Source organism: Thamnophis elegans, chromosome 12, assembly GCF_009769535.1.
Source record: "Thamnophis elegans isolate rThaEle1 chromosome 12, rThaEle1.pri, whole genome shotgun sequence".
Lineage (NCBI taxonomy): Eukaryota > Metazoa > Chordata > Lepidosauria > Squamata > Colubridae > Thamnophis > Thamnophis elegans.
Genome location: NC_045552.1, coordinates 35701710 through 35728072, shown reverse-complemented (window position 1 = coordinate 35728072; position 26363 = coordinate 35701710). Strand labels below are relative to the sequence as shown.

The following is a 26363-nucleotide window of genomic DNA, read 5'->3' as shown; positions in this document are numbered from 1 at the left end:
GCCTGGGTAAGAAATCCTCCTCACCCCATTTCAAATCCTCAGAGGCTAGAGAAGAATGGGGAGACTGGGGATCTTGGGAAACCGAAGCCGCTCTGGGAGCTTCTGGGGGCTGAAGATGCTGGGTCTTGCAAGTGCGCTTGCCCCTCTGCTGCATGCCGGCCTCAATGCCCTGGGAGATAGCTCTGTTAATGACCTCCTGGATTTCCGCTGAGAGATTGGGTCCCCGATCTTCAACAGGGCGCACCCTAGGGTCTGGTCTGGGGTGAGGATGCTATGGTGCCAACGGCCCCAAGACTGGCCCCTCCACTAAAGGACAGGCAAATAGGTCAGCCTGATCTGCCATAGAGGTGCCTGGGGAGACCGCCATGGCCAAGGAGGCCATGGTAAAAATTCCTGGCCTTCCTCCTCACTGTTGGAAATAGGATGGGTTTGAGCAGGAGGAACCCCCAAGGAGGGCTCCTCAGGAGTCACCAGTTGGGAGGCTTGGGTCTGCTGTTGGGCCTTGGAGAAGTGCTTTTCAAGGGCCTTCTGGTGGCGTAAGGTGTCCTTATTAGGCCTCGATCCCTGCTTAGGCCTGGGCCTGGAATAGGGCTTGGAACCCCTAATGACCTCCCTGGCAGCCATGCCTGCCTGCCTAGAAAAGGCCTTAGATGGGGCCCCCAACTGCCCAGGCTCCTCGGGAATCTGATCTGCCATGGCACTGGACCCAACTTAAACAGGTAAGGGGCCATCTCCACGTACCACCTCACAGCAGCCTACCATTGACCAAAGCGCTCACTGAAGATATACAGAGGGTTGCAGGATCAAACGCAATCAAAAGATTAGGCGCGAGCGATCACAGCTCCCAGCGCCCGCAGGAGTTATTGGATTGCGACCCCGAGGGCTATGAGTGAGAGGCTTCTGAGTCAGATCGCCAGCCAGGTTAATAAGAGCTCCATGCGGCTCCTGCAATGAGTCAGGCTACAGCAGCTGTGGCATGTGCGCAGGAATCTAAAGCGAAACCAGCAAGGTCTAAAAAATGGCGGGCGGAGCGTTTTCCCACCTCGCCTGCACTTTAAATTAGCCGGCTTAGCAGAGGAGAGCACGGCCGACGGCCAACGGAGCTCTCCGCGGGGGTTCCCACCACAGTGAGGGTGCTGCGGCAGCGCTGGCGTCGGCGCTCCGACTCACGCACCTCCCCAACAACTGCCTGTGTCCCCCAATGGCACCTGAGGTATCCAGGACACCGGGAAGACAAGAGGGGTGAGAGAATTAAATAAGGGAAATTTTTCTCACCAAGCCTCCTCCAATTTTAAAATGCTATTTTACTTACTGCTAGCAAGAGAGTCCAAGCAAATAACCAGAATTGAAGAGAAACTCAAAAGCACATCCACTGGGCTAGCTGAATTGAAAAAAAACTGGAGAAAATTAGCACCAGAGCCATGGCTTAAAGTTTCAATTCAGTTCTGGGCCGTTTGGCTGTATTTAACCCTTACTTGGACTCTCCTGAGCAGCGTCCTGGATGCTCCATGGCGCTTGAAAAAGCCGCAGCTTGCCTCTCGACTCTTGTAGGGAGCGGCAAAGCACTCCGGTGCCGCTGGAGCCTCCACGGCTGGGCTTGCCTTTGGAAGGCTTGTGCCCTTTGTCTCCTGCTTGCCCGGCAGATTTTCTTTTCTGAGTGATGCTTGTCTCACTCAGAGGCCTGGGCAGCATGCTGCCCTTGCGGGTTTTTGGCAGTTCTTTCGCAGCTCAGGGAGCTGTCCAGCTCGCATGCAGCTGCTGCGGTAGGGAGACAATTTGATTTTTCTGCTTTCTTTAAATTTTTCCAAGTTTATTGGAGATCCAGGATGGCAAACCGTCCAGTTGAGGGACTGAGTCGATAATTGGGCGATGCCTGGTGGACCAGGGGCGTGTCCCAAAAGCCTATCTGACTCAGTCCAATCAACGAGAGGATAAGGTCAACACATCCTACTCCTCCCCTCACTATGGAGAAGTACCAGATATGACTGACCTATTACGAATCCTCAGAGTAGACTTCTAAAGGAAGTGGAGGAGGCAGGTTCATGGGTAGGATGGTGACCATGGAATTCTGGAATTCTCTATTTTAAGGGTACAGAAGCTGATGGATTTATGGTGGATTTCAGAAAAGCAGAAGATGGCAGATTCAATTGCAGGAGGAGGTAACAGAGAAAGAAGGTTGGTGGGATGTCCTAAAAAACTAAAGCGAAATGCTAAAAGTTAAACTGAAAACAATCCCAAGGAGGGGAGAAAATGGAAGCATAGCAGAATAAACCACAAAATCTATTCAAAAAACTTGGCAAGAATCTGAAAATAAAAAAGACGACACATAGTAGGAGGGGACAGGTAACTGGAATTGAAAATAGGAGGTTCTGAATAGTTTCAAAACAAAATAAGAACATAATCAATATACCTACTGCTGAATAGAGACTGAAACCTGATAATAAGTAGTTAAGAAAATACAGAGCTAGCTATTAAGTAAACCAAACCATGGTTTAATCACCTCTATTAAGAAAGTCGAGATGGTCTGGGAGGAACAATCAGCTGCCTGGAAACTATCAAGCTCCCCAGTTTTTTGTCTTCGTCAGCTGCCCTGCTTTGGCAGGGGGACTTTGGCAAAGGAGTGGGGGAGGGGCTCCCTAGAAGCACCTGGAAGCTGGCAGGCAGGTTTTAGAACTTAGAATAATGGAGTAAAAGGAGAAAATACAAAAGAAGGCAGAGCAGGTGGGCAAAAGGCCTGAGAGCCCCAAACTTTGCTGTAGGGAGAAATTACTAGACAGGTGGGCAGGCAGAGTAGAGGAGGCCCCAGCCCAGAAGCAGCTGAAACCAAAGAAACGCAGAAGAAAGGAAAGGGACCAGACCTCCCCCCAACTCAGGTGCTGCCTAATCAGCAAGAGAGATGCAGAGGGAGCAGAAGTGATGAGGACTCACCTGTACAGAAGGCGTGGAAGGGGAGGAAACCAGCAAGGAAGCATTTTGGGTCATAAGCAACACAGTAGACATTAAATCGTTTTGTTCAAGTACTTTTAGCCCACATCAGAGTACATTTTTAACACTATCTCACTACAAGAGATATGTCTACAGGTGGTCCTCAACTTATAACAGTTCATTTAGTGATCAAAGTTACAACAACACTGAATAAAGTGACTTATGACCATTTTTCAGTTACGACCTTTGCAGCACCCCTAGGTTCATGTGTATCAAAATCCAGATGTTTGGCAACAGATTCATGTTTATGATGATTCTGGGTCATGAGATCACTGTTTCCAATCTTGTGACAAGAAAGACAATCAATCAATCAATCAGGATAGAGCTGGATGGGAACTTGGAGGTCTTCCAGTCCAACCCCTTGCTCCAGGAGGAGAACCTATACCTTTTCAGGCAAGTGGCTGTCCAGTCTCTTCTTCAAAACCTCCAGTGATGAAGCATCCACAACTTCTGGAGGCAAGCAGTTCCACTGGTTAATTGTTCTCACTGTTAGGACGTTTCTCCTTAGGTCCAGGTTGCTTCCATCCTTAGTTAGTTTCCAACCATTGTTCTTTGTCCTACCTTCTTGTTGCAGAAAATAAGGAGACCGGGACTGCGAGATCAAGAGAAGCTTCATTTGGCCGAATGGTTCAGATAGAGACAGCAAACTCTAACATCTGAACACGCGTTCTTATAGTATGTTCAAAGCATCAAAACACGGAAATATGTTAGCTCATTTCTATTGGCTAAGCAGATTATATTGTGCTGCCCTTTCATGTCTAAGCCGCAGGTGTCATGCAGGAAGCACTAGTTTCATACTGACTTGTGTAGTTAAGCTCTATGTCTGACTTGCAAGCAAGACCTCCAACTGACTTGACCTACTCACAGCAGCTTTCGTGGTTTGACATTAGAATTTCCTGTTCTTCTTCAAGACTAGAAAATGTATAATGAGATAGAAGGGATAGACGGGGGCCCCAGGAGATCTTCTAGTCTGACTCCATATCATTTTCACTCTTATATCCAAATCTCGCTTTATGTCCTGCCTTATTCTGGTGCTTTGGAGAATGGGCGGAACCCTCTTCTTTGTGGCAGCCCCTCAAATATTAGATCACAACTGTCATGTCACCCCTAGTCTTTCTTTTCTCTAGATTGGCCATACCCAATTCCTGCAACCATTCTTCATGATTTTGCCTCCAGGCCATAAGTCGTTTTTTCAATGCCATTGTAACTTCAAACAGTCACTAAATGAACTGTTACAAGTCAAGGGCTACCTGTAGTTGTTCTCACTTGCTGTTGTCTGGTTGTCTGCAATCAAATGGAGAGTCCGAGAAGACGAAGGCTACGCTGGAGCCATTTCTGCGCTGCTGGATTCCTACCAACAGGACAAGCGACCTTATTTCTTCCCAATTGCAAAACGAGCCTATAACAGCTTCCCTTTCAAGCAGTTTCTGACTTTGATCCCCACTAATCTGCCCTCTGAAGCTCCCCTAAAGCAACTGATTTGGTCAGGACTCTGCACAAAGGTACAGCAGACATGCATGGGCAAGAAATAGCCAAGGATGCTGCACGGGGTTTGGTATGGCTTCCCAATGCCTGTTTACCTTCCTCCCAGCTATGCAAAATATCAGGCTCAAAAGTGTTTGGCCCCTGCTCTCAGAGTTGCCTTTCTCAAGAAAGAACATCTGGAATTTTACCCATCCTCCCCTTCTGCAGAGGGGACCTCTCCGTCCCTTGTGTTCAGCACCTTCCCCTCCCCACCAGTCTCACAGACAAGGGAGAGGAGCAGGGGGGGGGGGCGGGATATTTTGGATTCCACAGGAGGGCGAGGCTTGAATGTTTGATTCACTGGAGGAGCTACCCTGACACACAGCAACTCTGGGAAGCAGGAGGGGATATTCACCCCCACCGCAAATGGTGTGATGGTTGCATCTGAAATCCCCCACACAATCCCTTCGGCCTCAGCCACCTCCTGCCACATCAGCTTCTCTGGTTGCTTGGCCGGATAAGAAGCGGCCAGACAGATGCTTGTCAATTGACACAACAATTCCACCTTGATTGGTTCATGTATAAATTGAAGTTGGGAGAGCTTTGACAGGGTTTCAGGATTCAGGATTCTGTTCTGGCATCTTAACTAGGTTAAAGTACATTGCAAAACTCCTGGCAACCCCTGTCTCCTGGCCTTCTCTGCTTCTCTTATTCCACAATGATACACACACAAAAAATAAATTCAAGTTTCAGAAAGGCAGGTTAGTTCTCAACTTATGGCCACAACTGAGCCCCAACATTTCTATTAGCTAAGTGAAACATTGGTCAAGTGAGTTTTGCCTCATTTTACAACCTTTTTTGCCACATTTGTTAAGTGAATCATTGCGGTTGTTAAATCAACAACATGGCCGTTAAGTGAATCTGGCTTCCCCATTGACTTTGCTTATCAGAAGGTTGCAAAAAGTGATCACATGACCCTGGGATACAGGTAACTGTCATACATAGGAACCAATTGGCAAGCCTCCAAATTTTGATCACATGACCAAGGGGATACCGCAAAGGTTGTGGAAAACGGTTATATGTGACTTTTTTCAATGCCCTTGTAACTTTGAACAGACACTAAATGAATTGTTGTAAGTCAAGGACTACCTGCATATGTAAAAAAAAATCCTAACATTAAGTGCAACTCACTGATGGAGCAAATGTTTGAGGAAGAGGTTGAGTTCTATGGGATATGAGAGCTTGCCTCTGACCCCAGCATACTGAAGGAGTGGGGTGGGGGTGCACCATCTCCCAGAAGTGGACAGTCAGTTTTGGACTGCTAAATCTTGTGAACCGTTCTCACGAACAGAAGAGTCCCGGAAACAAATAAAGCCGGGCATGGATGAAGGAATACAGTCCCTTCAATCTAGGTGTACACCAACTTTAATTTAGTAAATTGTGTAAATCATGACTTACTTAAAACTGTAATACAGTAAAATTGTAAACCACCCAGAGTCACTTCAATAGTGAGATGGGCACTGCCTAAGTTTGAGAAATGAATAACTTTTGGGTGAATTTCTGATACTGGCATTGCAAACAAACTGAAAACCTAATAATACCCTCAGTAGTATACAATATCATTATTACCTCTCCTATGTGTTTTTTTTAGTATCTATTTTCTCATTTGCTTTATTTAACTCAACTCCACAATATGTGCTTTGCTTGCTCATTGCTTCCACTTTTATAGTTCATCAAGCATTTTCACACACACTTGATTTAATCTTTTGGAATAAATCAGGCATTTGAGCCAATCATGGCAATTGTAATAGTTATGTTAAAAACCTTAGGCTGAAAGAACACTGTATTTAAGTTAAGAGCTGTGAATTACATCTATTCCAAAGTAAATGAGTACACATCGAAATACGGAGGAATTTGCTGGAAGTGAAAACGATTAGTCAAGGGAACAGCTTGCTTCCTAGAATTGAGGGTGCTTCATCACTGGAGGTTTCCAAGAATAGATTGGACAACCGTTAGTCAGGGGTGGTAAAAGGACTCCTGTCTTGGGCACGGTGTTCATTGGAGGACATCCAAGGTCCCTAGAACTAAGGAGAAAATCCTTAACTGTCAGAGAAATCAACCAATGGAACTGTTTGTCTTCAGAAGTTACGGCTGCTCCATCACTGGAGGCTTTCAAAAAGAGAGTGTTCTAAAGGTCTCCTCCTTGAGTAGGGGGTTGGACTAGAAGAACTCCAAAGTTCCTTCCAACGCTATTATTCTTTACTCTATGTTCCTTCCAGCCCTAGGATTATATGTGCTTTGGCTGTTATAAATACCCTGCATTACAGCTTAATAGCTCAAATTGCCTAGTATCAGCCACTGGTAATATAATCATGCAAATTCAGAAGTTTATTTGCAGTGGCTGATAATTTTAGAACTCGTCATAGTCCATGGGAGCCTGAAGAATAATGAAGGATGAGTGATTTATTTCTTTAAAAGCTCTTTTCCTAATAACAGTTTTAACAAATTTGTTCCAGCTGTTCAGTTATGCGCCTGGTAGCTTTCTTGTGGTTTCAGCAAGGTTTTCCAACCAAACCTCAAGCAGCCCTAAAAACCAACTTCGCATCATTGCTGCCATTCATAAGCAGTGCCAAGCAATGGTACATCTGATTACAACAAGGTCTTATTTTAGGATGATGCAGACCCAAGTTTATCAGGGTTGAGCAGGGCAGGAATCCCCCTCCCCCTCTTCAGAAAGCACGTGGCAAAGCTGGCTCATGTTTTATAGCAATGATGGGGCAGTTTTGCAAGACTGTACCAAGAGCAAGTCATCTTGCAACTGCACAAAGCAACCACCTCTTTTTCTGACTTATTTGGTGGTCATTTTCACCAACTATCTTGTAGACATTTGAAGGGGGGGTAAGGTAATACCCCACCGTCCCATAGGCAGCTCAGTTTAATTGGACCTGTCCCACCTCCTAGAACTTTGCCTTTTGATTAATAGCATGTTAATGATATTATTTGGATTTTGCGTTGGACTTATTTTTATGCTGCAATATGATAATATGGTTGCTTTATTTTGGTTCCGCCTTGAAGAATCCAAACAAAATGTTCTTTTTTAAGTTGATGCATAGTTTAAGGTGTTGTATGAACTTAGCCAATGTTAGCTTAATCTGGGGATATACATACAGGTAGTCCTTGATTTATAACAGTTCATTTAGTGACCATACGAAGTTACAACTTCACTGAAAAAAGTGACTTTTTCACACTTACGACCATGGCAGCATTCCCATGGTCACATGATCTACATTCAGACGCTTGAAACTGTCTCACATTTATGATGGTTGCAGTATCCCCTGGTCATTGTGACCTTCTCATAAGCAAAGTCAATGGAGAGTCAGATTCATTGAACAAACATGTGGCTAATTTAATAACTACAGTGATTCACTTAACAAATGTGGCAACAAAAGTCATAAAATGGGGCAAAACTCACTTAGCAACATAAATTTTGGACTTCATTATGGTCGTAAGTCGAGGATTACCCATACGAAGGTTTATACTCTTAAAAAGATCAGGAAAAAAGGAAGTTGAGACACCAGTTCTTATTTTGACCAGTTTGGACAAAAACTTGCCCTGGGGTGAAGAAGCCCTTCCAATAAGTTGACTTCAGCAAGGAGAGTTGGCTGTTGATGTAAACCCTTGAGAGTGGAACAGTTCACCTGGCAGGATAAAACAAAGCCTCATTTCCATCACACCAAAGAGAGATGCAAACTCAGAGAGAAACTCCTTACTCAAGACATTAATGCCTATGGCACAAACTGTCTACATGTTCAAAAGGCAACATTTGGATTGAACAAATTGTTGGCAGAGGATGCACATTCACAGGTGTGCACAAGATCAAGCCAATATTTCTTTGTGATTATAAGCAAGCAATAGGGAAAATAGATCAGCAGCACCAAAAAAAAAAAATCTAAGCAGAATGGATGTCTGCTCTAACTATCACTACCTAATCCAGAAATATCATACAGAGGAGCCCCTTCCTCAACGGCAAGGACTTAAGTTATGATTTCAGGGCCAGAGGAGGAAGAAAGCAGAAAATGTAGGTCGCAAAGGTGCTTTTTCATGAGGCAACTGGACTTTCTGGCTTTTCTTTGAAGACATTTTGCTTCTCATCCAAGAAGCTTTCTCAGTTCTGAAGTTGAGGAAGCTTTTTCAATGAGAACCAAAATGTCTTCAAAGAAAAGCCAGAAATCCAGTTGCCTCGTGAAAAAGCACCTTTGGGACAACCATCACCTGGAGGACTGGGAATCCCCATGGACATCAGGAGATCTGGGGAAAGCGACTTCTGAATCAAGTGGGTCAGGTCAGAGGGTCCTAGCTCTGACCCAGCCTCCGAGTAGGTGTGAAGAAGGGCTACAGATAGTCCTCAACTTACAAGAATTCATTTAGTGACTGTTCAGTCATACAACAGCACTGAAAAAAGTGACTCATGACCATTTTTCACACTTACCACCGTTGCAGCATCTGATCAAAATCCAGACACTTGGCAACTGACTCACATTTATGACGGTTGCAGTGTCCTGGGTCACCTGATTACAATTTTCAAACTTCTGATAAGCAAAGTCAATGGAGAAGCCAGGTTCACTTAACAACCGTCTTACCAACTTACCAACTGCAATGATTCACTGAACAATTGTGGCATGAAAAGTCATAAAATGGGGCAAAACTCACTTAACAAATGTCTCACTTAGCAACATAAATTTTGGGATCAATTGTGGTCATAAATCGAGGACTATCTGTATTAAGCTCAGTTCTAAAAAGACCAAGGAACTAAGACCAAGGAAAGCACAGTAAATACTTGGGGAACCCACATATTATGAGTAAGGCTGCCCTTCTTCTCTCAGAAGGGGCAGGTACATTGTTGGCTCCGGAGTCCCTCCTTATCTTATGGAATGAGAGACTTGCTCTGATATGGCTGTGGCTGTCTCTGGCACCTGGGAATTTTTGGGCTGGATTTCCTGCAAGGGGCGTTCATGCGATTGGCCTAGAAGCTACCATGAATTTTTGGATTGCCAACATCCTACCAAACGCAAAGAAAGCATACACCTGCATGGGAATTGGTGAAAGAGACCATGGAAATGCTGTTGGATATTTCCACCAAAGGAGAAGGAATCCAAAGGGATGGGGCAGGGAAATTTGGCATTGAGGGGGGATAATGGGAAATTTCAACAACCTTGAAACTAATTGCTAGAAGGGTAACACAGCCAAGAGACAAAGAATGCACACATTTTTTTCTGACCTCCTTTGTCAAAAAGTGGACAAAGAAACGGGAGGGGCGGGGGGTTGCTGCTTTTCCAGGTCTGGCCTATCCAAGAGGGAAGAATAGATTGAAAAAGTGAATTTAATTTAGGGGGGAGGGATCATGTTATTTCTGGGTTCATGATCCCAGGCAGAAGAAGAAAATAGGAGGGTCAGAGATATATCATGAACTTCAGAAGACTCTGGAATAGTTTTTGGAGTGGTAGAAGAGGCCCAATGGTGTGAAATCCCAAAGGGTAAAAACATCCAGAAAAAAATTGAAACCCTGCAATATTAGATACTAAATTATGACTGAAAACAATGCCTATTAGACATCCAATGGCATAAAGGAGACCTGCATAGATAAGCTTTTTTTAAATGCTGAAAAGATACAGGGAGACATATAAAAATGGAAGAGGTAGCATATCAAAGAAAGAGACAGAACAGCCACCAGAAACTCTACAGTCATGTCAGGAAGGCTGAAGCTCAGAATGAGTTGAGGCTTGTTGAAATGTCTAAAACAAAGCAGCACAAAAAATGGATCTTCAGGTACACTGGAAACAAAGGCAGAGAAAGCGGGGGTCTGTTGCTAGGAGAAAAGTATGACTTGGCAACAGGAAACAGCAGGAAGGCAGAGCCTCTTAACTCTGTAGAAAGTTAGCACCTATCCCTTTCCTAGAAGAATGAAATATTTTGAGAAATATTAAAAAGGCAAAACATTAAAGAGAAATATGGTCTTAGAAAGCAGCCCCCACCTTTCTGAATAGCCCCAGCAAGACTGGGCCAGCCCATCTACAAGACAAAAGACCTTCAGCCTCAGGGTGATGGGATTAATCCTTTCAAGACACAATAGGAATTGCCCCCTTCAGAACACAAGCCTCTTCATTAAAAGAGCCGAGGTGGCACAGTGGTTAGGGTGCAGTACTGCAGGCCACTTCAGCTGACTGTTATCTGCAGTTCAGTGGTTCTAATTTCACCGGCTCAAGGTTGACTCAGCCTTCCATCCTTCCGAGGTGGGTGAAATGAGGACCCAGACTGTGGGGGCGATATGCTGACTGTAAACCACTTAGAGAGGGCTGAAAGCCCTATGAAGCGGTATATAAGTCTAACTGCTATTGCTATTGCAGACAACCTCAGACAACCTCAGCTATGACCCTTCCATAGCCCCATGGGAGTCTGACAGCAACCAATAGAATACATGCTCTTGCTACAGGAACAGGAAGCTCAAGGGCAAAGCCCAAGATAGGGTATAAATAACTCCCACTCTCCACTCCATGTGATCACTGCACCAGGACCATGTGTTTGGTGGTTCTACTTCACCGTTAACTATCTTTCCAATCACCCTCCAGATTTCCAGTGTCTTTCTCCCCACTTGGAACTGAACCAGATGGACATTTCGTCCAACAATCCTGTCCGTATTTTGTGCCTGTCCCTAGTTGACCATTATTGCAGAAGGAGGGAGCTCCAGCTCAGGAGATGGTTTTAAAAAAACCAATTATTTCCAGTTAATTTAAGTCAGAGCCAGAAGAATTGGAGGAATCAGTAAGTGATACAGTAAGAGGAACAAAAGCAGAACCATGACCTGTAATATAAAAAAATCCTCGGAGACCTGCCAAGGTCCCAGAAGACCAAAAGTGCAGTGGTTAGAATGCAGGATTGCAGGATAACTCTGCCGACTCAGCAGTTCGATCCTGACGGGCTCAACATTGACTTGGCCTTCCATCCTTCCAAGATCGGTAAAACGAAGAGCCAGATTGTTAGGGGCAATAGACTGACTCTGTAAACCACGTATAGAGGGCGGTAACACACTGTGAAGTGGTATATAAGTCTAAGTGCTCTTGCTATTGTCCTGATCTTCAAAAGGGGGGAAATGAAATTACAGGCCTTCCATCTTGGTGTCTATATTGGGCAAGGCCCTCAAACAGATGCCCAAGAAGCTGCTTTTGAGCCCAATTAGCAGGAGCCAGCGCAAATCATTGCAAACTAACATCTCCTTTTTGATAAACTTAGTAGCTTAATAGATTGAAAGAATGCCATGGACAAAGTTGCACCTTGACCTCAGGAAAACATCTCAAAAAATTATCAGAGTGCCATTATTGATAAAAAGGTAAAATAAAAGTTATATGGATTCCTAATTAGCTCAATAAAGATTGTAATGAATAACTCCATGTCAGTTTAGCCAAATGCAGTGAGCAAAGGGTCACAGGCTCCACTGGCTTGTTCAATAGTGTTATCTCTTACTTGAATAATGGTGCTGCGGGGGACAATTATTCAATCTGCAAAGAATACAAAATTAGGAGAACTGGCTCATACTTTTGAGGAAAAAGAAAAGGTCCAAAAAGATCTAGACAGATTTGAACAGTGGCCTGAAATGAACAAGAACGAATGGAAAAATCCAATTTTTAGGATGATTCTTAGACAATAAATCAGACAATGAGGAAATAAATGGTGAGAAGGGGCACTCAGGCACGTAACAGGAGATGCAGGAAGCAAACGCAGGGTTAGCCATAAAGGACTCCGATGCCTAATGTCAGACCTGCCACAACTTAAACCTCTAAGTAGAAACGATCCTTGGCTCCATTTGTTGAGAAAGGTATAGTTTATTAGAGCAGTGTTTTTCAACCACTGTGCCGTGGCACACTAGTGTGCCGTGACATAGTGTAAGGTGTGCCGTGGGAAAAACACTTTATATATAGTCAATATAGGCACAGAGTTAATTTTTTTTAACATTTTCTAATGGTGGTGTGCCTCGTGATTTTTTTCATGAAAAAAGTGTGCCTTTGCACAAAAAAGGTTGAAAAACACTGTATTAGAGGTCAAGTGTATTGCAGTAGTGCAAAGCCGGAACTGAAAACCATGCACCCAAATCCCTAAGTTCTACTCTTCCCTCCTTAACTGTCTCTCATTGCCCACCTCAGTGTGGCCAATCAGGTTCAGGCAAGATGTTTTCATAACAGGTTGGTATAAGGCTCTCCTTCCAGCTGGGTGACTGTGAAGCAGTGTCTTGAGGAGGTACAATATCTACTTTCATTTTCCCAAGCATTCCTCCCTTCACACTCCCCCTCCCCACATTTCATGGCAGTCTGTCACTGCAGTGGAGCACAAGCAAGCATAAGGTGGCAACTGACTAATGCTCAAAACATGAGGAATAAACAGGGAGAACTTGAGGTTTGGGGACCTGAGGGCAGGTATGATATTGTAGCTATTACTGAAATTTGGTGGGATGGAACCCATGATTGGAATATATTACTAGAAGAATGTAATTTGTTGGGGAAAAACAGGCCCTACAAAAGGAGCTGAAGAGTTCCATTGAACTACTATATCTCTACAGAAATACACAATATCGAGGATGAAAGCCATCTTGAAAGTATTTGGGTGAATATTTGAGGAAAAAGAAATGACATTGCTGTAGGTGTCTACTACAGGCCACCCAACCAAGCAGAAGAAATAGATCAGTGATGGCGAACGTTTTTCTGCTTGGGTGCCAAAAGGGCACGCACACATGTGATATCGCGTGTGTGCTCACACCCATAATGCAATGCCTTCCCCCCATACATGTGCGCACAACCATCCGCACTCCACCTCGTGCATGCATGCAGACCTCACTGAAGCCTCCGGTAGGCCTGTTGGGCCATTTTTCACCCTCCCCAGGCTTCAGGAAAGCCTCCGGAGCCTGTGGATGGCAAAAAACAGGCCCAACCGAAGTTTGTTTCCGATAGGCCTGTTGGGCTCATTTCCCCCCTCCCTAGGCTCCGGAAGGCCAAAAATCAGCTGGCCAGCATGCACATGTGCGCTAGAGCTGACATAGGGCAACGTCTCGCCTCACAGGTGGCACGCGTGCCATAGGTTTGCCATCACAGAAATAGATCGGTTTTTTGGCTGATCAGTTAAGCTGAGGTGTGTAGGAAACACACCACTATAGTAATGGGGGACCTCCGTGACCATGCTTCAAGTGGGAAACAAATTCTGCAAGGGATGGGAGATCAAACAGGTTCCTAATGTGCCCAGCCGGCAACTTTCTCATCCAAACAGTGGAGGAGGGAACTAGAGGGGCAGCTATACTGGACTTTGTGGTTACTAACAGGGATGGAAGTTGCAGAGCACTGCGGGGTGACTGTGCCATACTAGAATTTGCCATAATGCAGCCACAGGTACCTGAACAAAGTGAGACTTGTGTTTCTGACTTTAAGAGGGCAGACTTCAACAAACTAAGAAAGATATGAAGAATGATTCCAAGGATAGAAATCCTAGAAGGAAAAACAGTAAAGGATACTTGGGAGCCTCTGAAAAATGAGTTAATAAAGAACAAAGGCCACAGCAAAACTAATATCACAGATAAACAAAAACAAAATACACCAGACACAAGACCAGCAGGCTTGCCCAAAGAGCTCTCTGACAAATTGAGGGACAAAAATGACAAAGATAAAGAAGTGAAAGAAGGGCCTATAACTAATGCTAGAATATGAGAAGGTGGTGACGGGCAGCAGGAAGAAAGCAAACTGCCTAATTCCTTCTATGCACCTGTTGCAGGGGTGGGTTTCTATGCAAACCATACCAGTTCGCTTGCGTGCGTGTGTGCTTCGCGCATGTGCTGCTTCCTTCGCTCACATGCACGCCAGCCATGCGTTGCTTGCACTTGCGTAGTTTTCTGCAAAATGGTTGTGCACATTCACAAAGACCATTAAAAGCTAATAAACAAGATGCCAGCAATGGCAATGGAGACCGGGAACCAGTTCGGGGGCATGGCCAGCCTGGGTCATTGCTGGTTCTGGGACCCAGGCCAAAAACCACTACAGGTTCAGGAACACCGGGCCAAACTGGGAGCAACCCACCTCTGACCTGTCACAAAAGGGAAAAATAGTCCAACATGATGGGGGAAAGAATAGAAATACAGATAAAGATAAGCATGAATTTGTTAAGAGAACATCTAGCTCCTTTGGATGGGTTCAAATCTCCAAGGTCAAGTGGTTTCCATCCCAGGCTACTGAAGAAGCTGGCCGACATGCTCTAGTTTGATGAAAAGAAGGATTAGGGGGGACATGATAACAATGTGACAATATCTCAGGGGCTGCCACAAAGATGAGGGGGTTGTGCTATTTTCCAAAGCAGGCGAAGGCAGGACAAGAATCAATGGATGAAAACTAATCAAGGAGAGAAGCAACATGGAACTAAGGAGGAATTTCCTGACAGTTATAGCAATTAATCAGTGGAACAACTTGCCTTCAGAAGTTGTAAAGCTCCAACACTAGAAGTTTTTAAGAAGAGATTGGATAACCATTTGTCTGAAGTGGCGTAGGGTTTCCTGCCTAAGCAGGGGATTGGACTAGAAGGCCTGCAAAGTCTCTTCCAACTCTGTTATACTATTGTGTTCTATTCTGTTCTGTTCTATCTGTAACTACTGAAAGAAATATTTCAGAGCTTCTGGATCACAGGGGAACTGCCAGAGGACTGGAAAAACAACCAATTTGTCTTCAAAAAGGGGAGAAAAAGTGGATCCAGCAAATTACAGGCCAATCAGCTTGACATCAATACCTGGGAAAATCCTGGAAAAGATAATCAAGCAGCAGATATGTGAGCACTTACAAATGAATCAGGTGATTACTAGAAACCAGCATGGGTTTGTTAAAAGTCACACCTTACTGCATTCTTAGACAAAGTGATGAAACAACCAAGCTCAGAGAGCACCAAGGACTCCAATATATCTTTCACACATTTTGTTCATATTTTTTATTCTTCAGTGAAGAATTTTGCATTTCTCTATTAAATAAAATTCTGTTATTTAGAGCCCATTTTTTAACATTTCAGATCATTTTGAATTTTATGTCTGCCTTCTAAAACACTGTCCTATTTTGCGCCATGTGCAAATTTAATAAGAATTCTCTCTACCATCAATCATTAATTAAAAAAACCTGAAGACTCAAGGATCCAGTTGTGATTTTTATGGGGCTCCACTCAATACTCCTTTTAAATGTCATGAGCATTCTTTGATTACTATTTTTAACCATATGTATCTACTTAATTCTAGTGATATTCTACCCATATTTTAACTAGCTTGCTAATAGTACATAGTTCATCAATGATCATCATAGAATGAGACAATTACAAAAAGTCACCACAGATTTGCCAGGCAAACCTTATTGCCTTGTCCAAGTGGCTAAGAGAGAACCTGGAGGTCTTTTGTTCAACATCACAATGACGCCCTGAAATCCCACGGTATGCCATATGTTGGAATAGCTAAAGTCATCTCCATCTTGTAACCTTGCCAACAATAAGACTGAATTTAATACAGATAAACCATGTTTTCTAAAAACCTGGAACTAATCCGTGAAATAGCTAATCCCCAAGAACTGAAACATGGAGGTTCTCAAGGAAAGACAGGAGAACCACTTTGCCTGAGATGGTATGAGGACCTGCCTTGGGCAGGTGATTGGACTGGAAGGCCTCCAAGGTCCCTTCAAACCCCATGGGTCTATGGGAAGGAGAATTCAATGTATTCTCATTGATCAGGCTTTCTAGTTCTTTAGTCCAAGAGCAGAATGGCATTTTTGAGCAAGCCAGAGTCACAAGAAAGCATTCTAACAGATTTTCAAGGAGGAGAAATAACCTTGTGTCACTTAGAAAAACACAGCCATGTCGCGTGTCTTAGACAGGTTCAAATAGAAGACGGTGGAAAATAGATTAAACTCTTTAGCAGTTGCAATGGCTGCCAAATTTCAGTAGAACTTGTAGTGTTTAAGGGAGTGTGGATTCCAAAATTTCTTGGACTGCATCCACAAAGCTCAAAGGCAGAAAAGGAGTGCCAAGAACCAGCTGAACTTCTGTATATTTAGATATTCCACCCCTAGAGCACTCCAGTGAAAGAAGAGCATTACACTTCACATCAAAATTAAGATCATACTTCTCTTACAGTGTGGTTAAAATTTTATTATTAATATAATCCAGAAGCCACCCCCCCCCAAAAAAAAAAAATTGGGAAAAAGTGTGATGAAGAAATTAAGAGCATAAGAAAATAAGAACTGTTCTGGGTCCCACAGTGACTAATGAGATGTATCCCAAATACAAAGGAAGTGGGAGGGGGCATCCTGTCCTCTGATGGGTGAGAGATGCCTAGAGATGCCGTCAAGCTGAACAAACACCCAGAGACCCCCTTCGGTTCCTCCATGAATTTGTCCAGATGGGAAACTAAAGTGACAAAACCATATAATCAGCTCAATGCTTTTACTAAAGTATCTTCCAAAAACCAAATGCACAGGTACAAAACAGGTACAAAATGCTAAAGTAGACTGAGAATTGTTTAGTACAAACCACCCCCACCCTGGTTCCCAGAAAGAGGGGGGAAAAGATCCCTGAGCCGCTAATGAACACAACATAGCTCTGCCCGCTACCATATCCGAGCTGTAAAATCCAGATAACCACAAGATGGCACCATATATAGCACATACTCTCTGCTGCCATCCAATTGTACCCCAGATTTTGGAGCCCAAATATGGTAGCTGTAAACTATATTGTAGCATCTCATCTTTAGCACTTCTCTTAAGGGTATCTTCAAGGTGCTCAACCCTGTTTAAAGAGAACCAGATTTAAAAATAGTAACTCTGACAGGAATCCAGTTGTCTTGATGGGCCGCCACTTAAATATGAGCTAACAGTGTGTGCTGCAGCTGCCAAAAAAGCCAATCCACTCTTAGGTTGAATCAACAGAGGGACAGCATCAAGATCATGAGAAGTGAAAGCATCACCCTATACAGCACCAGTAAGGCCACACTTGGAAAACAGTGTCCAATTTTGGTCACCACGATACAAAAAAGATGCTGGAATACTAGAAAGTATGCAGAGAAGAGGAATAAAGAGGATAAGGGATATGGAGGCTAAATCGTATGATGAACAGCTAAAGGAACTAGCCTGATGAAGAGAAGGATTAGGGGAGACCTGGAAGCATCATGCAATACTTGAAAGGCTGCCACATAGAAGGGGGGGAGTCTACCTATACCCCCAAAGCACCATGGGGCAGGACAAGAAGCAATGGTGGAAGCTCATCAGAGGAAGACCCAACCTGGAATCAAGGTTAGTTCCAGTTGGAACTAAGGAGAAATTTCCTGACAAGAAGGACAATTAGTCAATGGAATAGCTTGCCTCCCAGAGTTATTGGTGCTCCATGACTGGAGATTTTCAAGATCTTCACCCAGGATGGAATAAGAACTCCTGCCCTGAGCAGAGGGTTGGACTAGAATATCTCCAAGGTCCCTTCCACCTCTGTTCTTCTGTATTCTGTACTATAATTGGAAATAAACTGAATTGAAATTCCACTCGCAACAGCAATTATGATTCTGGCTCCAACAGAAAAAAAGAATCATTTCTAAAAGAATCATTTGCTTCAATCATGGCAAAAAACATCACCAGGATGGAATGCTGGACAGTTAACCTTGGCGGGAAACTCCCTTCCTCCGCATGCGCAATGAGATGGTCAGGCCAGCGTCTAGAATCTTCCTCCAGCACATAATGATTCCCTTCCCAAATACCATGCCCCCCCTCCCTGTTTCAATGGCAGCCGAAGCAGCAGCAAGGCAGAGGCTGACACTCCAATGCTACATAAACGTCCAGGAAAGGTTCAAAAGCAAACCGAGGATTCCATCATGAGAAGGAAACAGATATGCACAGAACAGAGAATACAGAATAGCAAAAGTTGGAGGGGACCTTGGGAGTCTTCTTGTCTAATCCCCTGCTCAAGCAGGAGGCCCTATACCATTCCAGACAAATGACTATTTAAAATATCTTTGGTAAAACAGAAGAGAAAACAAAAAATCAATTACAAAAAAGTGAAAAGCAAACAAAGCAATAACAATTAAATATCTGTCAGGGTTGTTGATGATATAAATCAATTAATGAGACACACATTTGTAGTTGAAGGTAAGCAATAGCTAGAAACAATGTCAGAAAAGCTAAAGTTAAGCAGAGATTGTTGAGAGATTCAAAAAGTAGTCTTCTATACATATTGAAAGCAAAATGAAGGGAAAAAACATATTACAAACTGTTCCACAAAGATATAAAATGAAAGAGAAAGATTATTTAATTTCTTATTAAAATTTGTATACATCCTATCTTGGCATTTTGTGCTGCTTGGTTTCAACAATTTATGGATTATTGCCAAATCCCTAAACAATATCCATGGACTTAGTAATGTATAGTAATGTCTATAATCACCATCAAGTCACTGTCAATCCTTAGTGATCACATATATTTTCTCCTTGCCAATCTATTCCTAACTGGTCTTTCAGATCTTACTACATTGTCCCCATCACCACACTGTGTCCATCCACCTGATTGTTGTCTTCTTCCTTCCACCTTCCCTAGCATCAGAGCCTTTTCCCAGAGAGCTGAGCCTTCACATCACATGTCTGGGGTAGAATAATTTGAGCCTGGCCATTTGTGCCTCATGAGAACTCTGGGTTGATTTTTTTCCAATGTCCCATCAATTTGTTTCCTGGGCTGTCCATTGTACTCCCAAGAGTCTTCTCCAACACCAAAGTCCAAAGGCCTCAATACTCTTCCTATCCTGCTTCTTAAAACACAGAATGTTCACTTCCATAGAATGTTACAGGGAAACATCATGGCTTCTACAATTCTGATCTTTCTGGGTACAGACACATCACAGCATTTGGGTATCTTTTCCAAGGCTTCAAGAAAGCAAGATAAGAAACAATGGATAGAAACAAATCATGGAGAGAAGCAATCTAGAACTAAGAAGAAATTTCCTAACAATGAGGACAATTTACCAGTGGAACCACCTGCCTTCAGGAGGTTGAGGGTGCTCTATCAGTTGAGTTTTTTAAGGACAGTCATTTGTCCAGAATAGAATAGGGTCCCCTGCTTGAGCAGGGGTTGGACTAGAAGACCTCCGTGGTTCTTTCTGACTCAGTTCTTCTGTTTCACAGCTGCTCTATTATCTGCTGGTCTGCAACCTACTTCTTGAGTGCTTGTTCCTTGACAGTTGATGGCTGATTCTAAAAGGCAGAAGTTACTCTCCACTTTGATATTTTCACTGTCAATTCTCAGGCGGGTCACTATTTTGATTTTTTTAAAAATATTTAATTTTAACCCCATTTTATCACTGTGCAGCTTGAGTTTTATCACTAGACCTTCCAGGGGTGAACCAAGATATAGCTATACAGCTACAGCCGGTACATTCTGAATTATCCCCCAGTGAACTTCCTTGTAATTCAAACAGAAAGTGAGTAGGAGATGAGTGATTGACTGAAGGAGCTCCTGATCCAGGAAAGATCCATAATTGACACACAAAGATTTTGGGCAAGGAAAATCAGTAATTAAATCAAACTGGTACATAGAGAACATAGAAAAACAGAATTGGAAGGGAACTTGGAGGTCATCTAATCCAACCTCTTGCTCAAGAAGGAGACCCTATGCTATTCCAGACAAGTGTCTGTCCAGTCTTTTCTTGAAAACCTCCAATGATGAAGCACCCACAACCAGTTGTTCCACTGGTTAATTATTCTTACCATTAGAAAATTTCTCCTTAGTTCTAGGTTGCTTCTCTCCTTGATTAGTTTATATCTATTGCTTCTTGTCCTGCTTTCTGGGTGCTTTGGGCCCCCTCTTTTTTGTGACAGCCCCTCAAATACTGGAAAACTGCTATCATGTTCCCCCTAGCCCTTCTCTTCTTTAAACTAGGCATGCCCACTTCCTGCAACCATTCATCATGTTTTAGCCTCCAGCCCCCTAATCATCTTTGTTGCTCTTCTCTGCACTCTTTCTAGAGTCTCCACATCTTTTATATATTGTGGTGAACAAAACTGGATGCAGTATTCTAAGTGTGGTCTTACTAAGATTTTATATAGCAGTAGAAATACTTCACATGATCTTGAGTCTATCACTCTATTAATGCAGCTTAGGGCTGCATTGGCTTTTCTTGGCTGCTGCCGCATACTATTGGCTCATATTTAAGTGACTGTCTACTTGGACTCCAAGATTCCTCTCGCAATTACTGGCATTAAGCCAAGTTTCACCTAGTTTGCACCTTTTTCTTGCTTCAGTATAAAACCTTACTTTTATCAAGGTTGATTTTCATTTTGTTAAGGTAGGCTCCAGTGCTCAGGTCTGTCGAGATCCTTCTGGTTCTTGAGCCTATCTTCTAAAGGGACCATCTTGGTGTCAAGTGCACCTTTGATGAGTTCCCTTTCTATTCCCTCATCTAGATTATTTATGATATGTTTTATTGATTTATTGCCTTACCTCCCCTCCCCCTTTTGGGTTTCTGAAGGCAACCAGGCAAAGAAGGAACCTGAGCTACAAATATGCATGCTTACATCATGTGTGACTTACGCATTGGTCCTTCCCACCTTTCTAAGATGTATAAAGACAAGTGCATCTCTCAATAGTCTTTGGAGAATTCCAGCAGCACATGCTGCCTAATAAACACGGCACTAAGTAGTGCAGTGGGTCTTTTTATTATTATTCATTAAATATGAAACTCAGTCAACTGAACATTTAAAAATGTGTCACAAATACCATTATTGTTGTTGTTGTTATTTGCTTTGGGTCCTGTGTTTGATTCCCCAACTCTCCCATCCACTTCAGATCCAGGAGAAAGCCCCATGTTATGCACAGTTTCTGCCTGGGGAAATGCAGCCCTATTGAGGTGGAAGATCTTAGCCTTGATCCCTTCATCAGAAGCCATCCGTGTTCTTAGGGATCCATCTCCCCATCGATATGCTGACAGCCTCAAGGCAGGGGCAGAGCCACGATGGCTGTCTTGTCCAGTCAAGATGGCAAACTGGTCCACGGGGCGGGGGGGACGGGGGGCGGGGGGGGGGGAGAAGCATTGAGGGATCCCCCAAAGGGTATTTTCCCCCAAACACATGTGACTCCAGAGGAAGAGGGGAAAGGGGTGGGAAGCAGCACTGCACACACTCCACCCAGGTTGCACCAACCTATTCGGTCCCTGTAAGAAGCCACTCACAAAAGCAAACAATGCCATTTTGTGCCATCCTTGATGGGCATCTATGTAAACTAAAAATGGGGGAGGCCAGTGCAGCCACACCTGAAAGATTAACTACAGAGTGGAATTTGCTGCTGGTAAAAGTTTATCTGTGCACCCACCTACATCTCAGACCACAAAACATAAAAATATCTCCAAACTGCTTCTCTCCCCCACCCCCTTTTCCACAGAAAAAGCACAACAGATGAAGGGGAAACGGAGGCAGAGGAAATAGGGGGAGGGGGATGTTCTAGCACAAGGAGGGCTGTAGGACAAGGACTGGGCAAGAACAAAGAGGGGGAAGGAGGGAAGGCCTGCTGGGCATTGCAGGGATCATCCATTCCCTAGCCAGGGACGGCTCCATCTCGCCCATCCCTCCCTCCCCTTCCTTGGTTTTCACAGAATCTTACCAAGATCCCCCCCTCCATCCAGAGAGCATTATTGGGGGGGGCGGGGGGCTCGGCTTGCTTTATAGTACAGGATGTGCCTACGTTCTGTGGAATTCAAACTGAAGCACAGGTAGTCCTCAAGTTATGACCACAATTGAGCCCAACATTTCTGTCGCTGAGCGAGAGAGTTTGTTAAAGTTTTGTGACTTTTCTTGCAACATTTCTTAAACGAATCCCTGCCGTTGTTAAGTTAGGAACACAGTTGTTAAGTGAATCTGGCTTCCCCCATTGACTTTGCTGATCAGAAGGTCGCAGAAGAGGATCACGTGACCCCAGGACTCTGCAACCAACATAAATATGAACCAGTTGTCAAGCATCCGAATGTAAATCACATGACCATGGGAATGCTGCAATGGTCGTAAGTGTGAAAAATGGTCATAACTCACTTTTTCAGTGCTGTTGTAACTTCGAACAGTCACTAAATGAACTGCTATAAGCTGGGGATTCCATGTACCTGCACAGAGGTGTACCTGATCCATGCACTGCAGGAATGTCCTCCCATGCGCTGCCTCAGGATACCAAGTCCTCATGTCAGCAGAAGACAATTGTAGTCCAGCAGAGGGGGAAGGGAGGGGGAGATGGAGGGGGGAGAGGGGGGGAGGGAGAGAGGGGTGGATGGGGGGAGGGGGAGATAGAGGGGGAGGGAGGGGGAGGAGGGAGGGAACTCTCATCCACTCCAAGCAGCCTCCTAATGAAGCTCTTTGCTAGCATCCCTTAACCAATTCTCTGCTGAAGTGAAGCCTCTGGCCATTCAAAAGGACCTTCCGAAACACCCGGGAGAGACTGAAAAAAGAAATGGTGGCTCTGCCAAACTAAAACCCAGTTTTGAAGGCAGCCCTATCACCTAGTAACACCAGAGCTGGAAGTGCATGCGGATTTAATTGTCCACCAGACGGCACAGATGTAATTATTTTGGCTCAACTATTGAACTGCAGATTGCAACTGAATGTTAGTGTTAAAACAAGACAGTCTGAGGGAGAAACAGCCACTCAGAAATTGAGTTTATCCTTCTTTGCTGTATATAGATTGGTGTCCTGCACTGAGAGCAAAAAAATGAAATTCTACGGCAAATTCGAGAACAGATTATATACAATGCCAGGTACTAAACTAATTTATTCTATCTTTCAAAATATAGTGACAACTTCAACAGGTATCAGGACATAAGCAGGGCTCAGCCAAGTTGAATTAATTTGTACTTTACGACATGCACTCCCAGTTTTTTCTTCCCCTGTAAGCCAGCCTGCTTGTGTCTGCAGGTGAAAATTAGCATTTCATACATTGGATGGCCTGGATTATTCTTTATTAAAGCCTACACAAACCTAAATTAACCTTAAAAGGTTAAACCTTAACCTTAATGCAGATGGAACACTGGATGGTGAGCCACAGAGCAGGTGCCATACGTGTCAAACCCTGGTATCTCCCATAGACCAGCTAACAGCCACCCATTCCTAAGCAGGGGCACAATCATTGGATGCACAACCAAATCAAACAGGCATCTGTAATACAGCAGCAATGACCATAATAAAAAATACTGGTTGAACTCCCAGCATCACTATTGGCCATGTTAGCCAGAGCTATTGGGGGCTGGACCATTAGAGCAATATTGGACTGTAGTTAAATGGAAATGTGGCCAGCATGACAATGCCAAAGGCATCCAGAATGCTGTTCCCTACTTGCATTTTTCCATGCTTTTGAACTGCTAGGTTGGCAGAAGCTGGGACAAGTAATGGGAGCTCACTCCGTTACACGGCGCTGGAGATTCGAACCGCTGAACTGCCGACCTTTCTGATTGACAGTGTCTTAGCCACTCAGCCACCGCATCACTGTGTTGAGTGGTATACAAGTCTGCTTTTGCTATTGCTAATGTGCACATGGTGGAACTTCCCTGGAGAAGCTGAGCTTCATGGAATTTGCACTTAGTGTGCTATTCCTGGAGGAGGGACCTACTCTGTCCCTGCACTGATCATTAAGGGCTCTTCAAATGACTTGCAGCAGGATATTTATCACCAAAGACTCTAGTCAAATGGAAAGCTTGCAGATTCCCACTTCTCTAGCTCTGAGGGGCTCCATGGCTTCACTGCCTGGGGCTGGAGGAAGGGTCCCTGCCCAGACTGTGAAGAGAGTGCAATCGGCAGTCGCTGGGGTCCCCAAAGACCCTGATTCTTTACCTTTGCTTTGCCTAAAGTGTGTCTGTTGCCAGACATGATGGCTCCATTTGCAGGTGCACAGTGATGCAGGATTGCATCACTTACTTATTTTTATTTATTACAAACTCTTTAAAGCAGGCATTGGGAAGGTCTACAAGCAATTTGCTAGAAGCATGCCTTTCTTTGCACACACACCAAAATAACCCTCCCAACCCCTGCAGACTGTGCACAAGATGCTAAGCTTGGTTGGTGTTGGTTTCGGTTACTTTGGGGTGTGGGTGGGGTGGGAGGGCCTCTGCCCATCTGGCTAACTTTTCAGCCCAAAGGCGCCAACTCTTCCCTTGGCGGACATTCCCTCTTCACCCGCAAGGCGAGCCATCCCGGGGTTTCTGCCGGCCGAAAAGGCTTCCGGAGTTTGAAAGGAGGCCAGAGCCGCCCCACTCCGTCCATTCACAGCCACTGGCCGAGAACCGCCCATCTCGCCCGGGCTCCGAGGCCGGGCTGATCCACCACCCAGCCCAGCCCGCGCACCACTCGGCCGCCCCGGCCCTGGCGCTGAGGGAGAGGCGGCCGGCTCGAAGGCCGCGGGGGACGCCGCCCCTCTTAGCCCAGCCTCCCGGGGGTCGCCCGCCTTCAGTCGGAACGGCTGGTCCTTGGCGCGGCCGGAGAACGGCGCCTTCGCTCGGCTGTAAAGCCGAGCATCCTCGGCCGGGAGGAGCGGAGCGGGCGGCCGGAGGCGCTTCCCGACCACACCAGTCCGCGGCCAGGAGGTCTGAGTTGCCGGTTCCAGAGAGCAGCCCCTGCGCCCAGCCCAGCCCTCGCCCGCCGCGCACTCACTCACCTGCTGTGGGCTGCCTCTGCCGGGCTCGCCGGGGACCCGGGACTGTTGCTGCCGCTGCTGCCGTCCGGCGGGCGCGAGGTCCGGCGGCGCTTCCGCAGTGCCTCCGGGCTGCCGGCCGTCCTGGGGCGCCGTCCGCTCGCGGCGCAGCTCGGAGCGCAGCTCCAGGTAGCAGCCGAGCGTCAAGAGATGCAACGCCAGCGAGAGCGCGAAAAAGCCGGCCACCGCCCGCCACGCGCCCGAGCCCCGCCGGCCGCAAGCGCAGCCCCCGCCCGCCCCCTCCGTCTCCAGCGGCCGCCTGTCCCGAGGAAGCCGCAGCGGCGCCCCGCGCTCCGAACCCATCACGCCGGCCCGGCCCTACTGCGGCCGCCCCATCGCCCCGCTGCCCGCCCGCCGCCTCCGCCGCTGCTGCTCCCGCGGCCGCCGCTGGAAGAGTCCCCGCCAGGGGGAGGCAGGGCCGGAGGCGGGGCCGGCGGGAGGCCGCCTCTGCTGTGCGCCCGAGGGGAGGGGGCTTTTGCGTGCCCGCCCTCCTCTCCTCCCCTCCTGCCGGTTGGGGCGGGGGCTTGCCGGGGAAGCCGGCCGTGCAGTTTCCGCGCGTCCCGCACGCTCTTGAAAGGTACAAGTAGTCCTCGACTTACAGCCGTTTGTTTAGTGACTGTTCAAAGTGACAAGGGCACTGAAAAAAGTGACTTATGACCGTTGTTCATACTTCGGACCCTTGCAACATCCCCCTGGGCATTGATCAAAATTCAGACACTTGGTGGCTGAGTCACATTTATGAGGGTTGCAGGGTCCCGGAATCATACAAACGTCTGACAAGTAAAATCAGTGGGGAAGCCAAATTCCCTTAAAAACCGAGTTACTAACTGCAGTGACTAAATATCATCAACTGCAATGATTCCCTTAACAACTTTGGCAAAAAAAAGATCATAAAATGGGGGGAAAGTTCAATTAACAACTGTCTCACTTAACAACAGAAATGTGTTAATTAAGGATGTAAGTTGAGGACATGTACTGTGCTGAGCAGCTGGCACATGTCTGGCCATGGCGGAGGGGCATCGCACACTCCTTAAATGGGGGTCCTGCAGGGTCCTGAAGGCCGCTTCCCAACTCCTCTGCCTTCCTGTGCCTCTCACACACCCTTTTTATTTGTGCTGATCCCCTCCAGTTTTAGATGGGGGGAAATCATCTGATTTCTCACCTTTCAGGTCT

At 45.5% G+C, this 26363-nt stretch overlaps 1 protein-coding gene across 1 annotated transcript in view; it reads right to left on the bottom strand.

The window, feature by feature from the left end:
- The window catches only part of EDA (ectodysplasin A), a 93008-nt gene extending 67515 nt beyond the window's left edge, over nucleotides 1-25493 (bottom strand). Inside the window, exon 1 of the mRNA XM_032228523.1 lies at nucleotides 25155-25493. Within this exon, the coding sequence (XP_032084414.1) occupies nucleotides 25155-25493 (339 nt within the window). The remainder of the gene's footprint in view (nucleotides 1-25154) is intronic.
- Nucleotides 25494-26363: the final 870 nt, after the last annotated feature.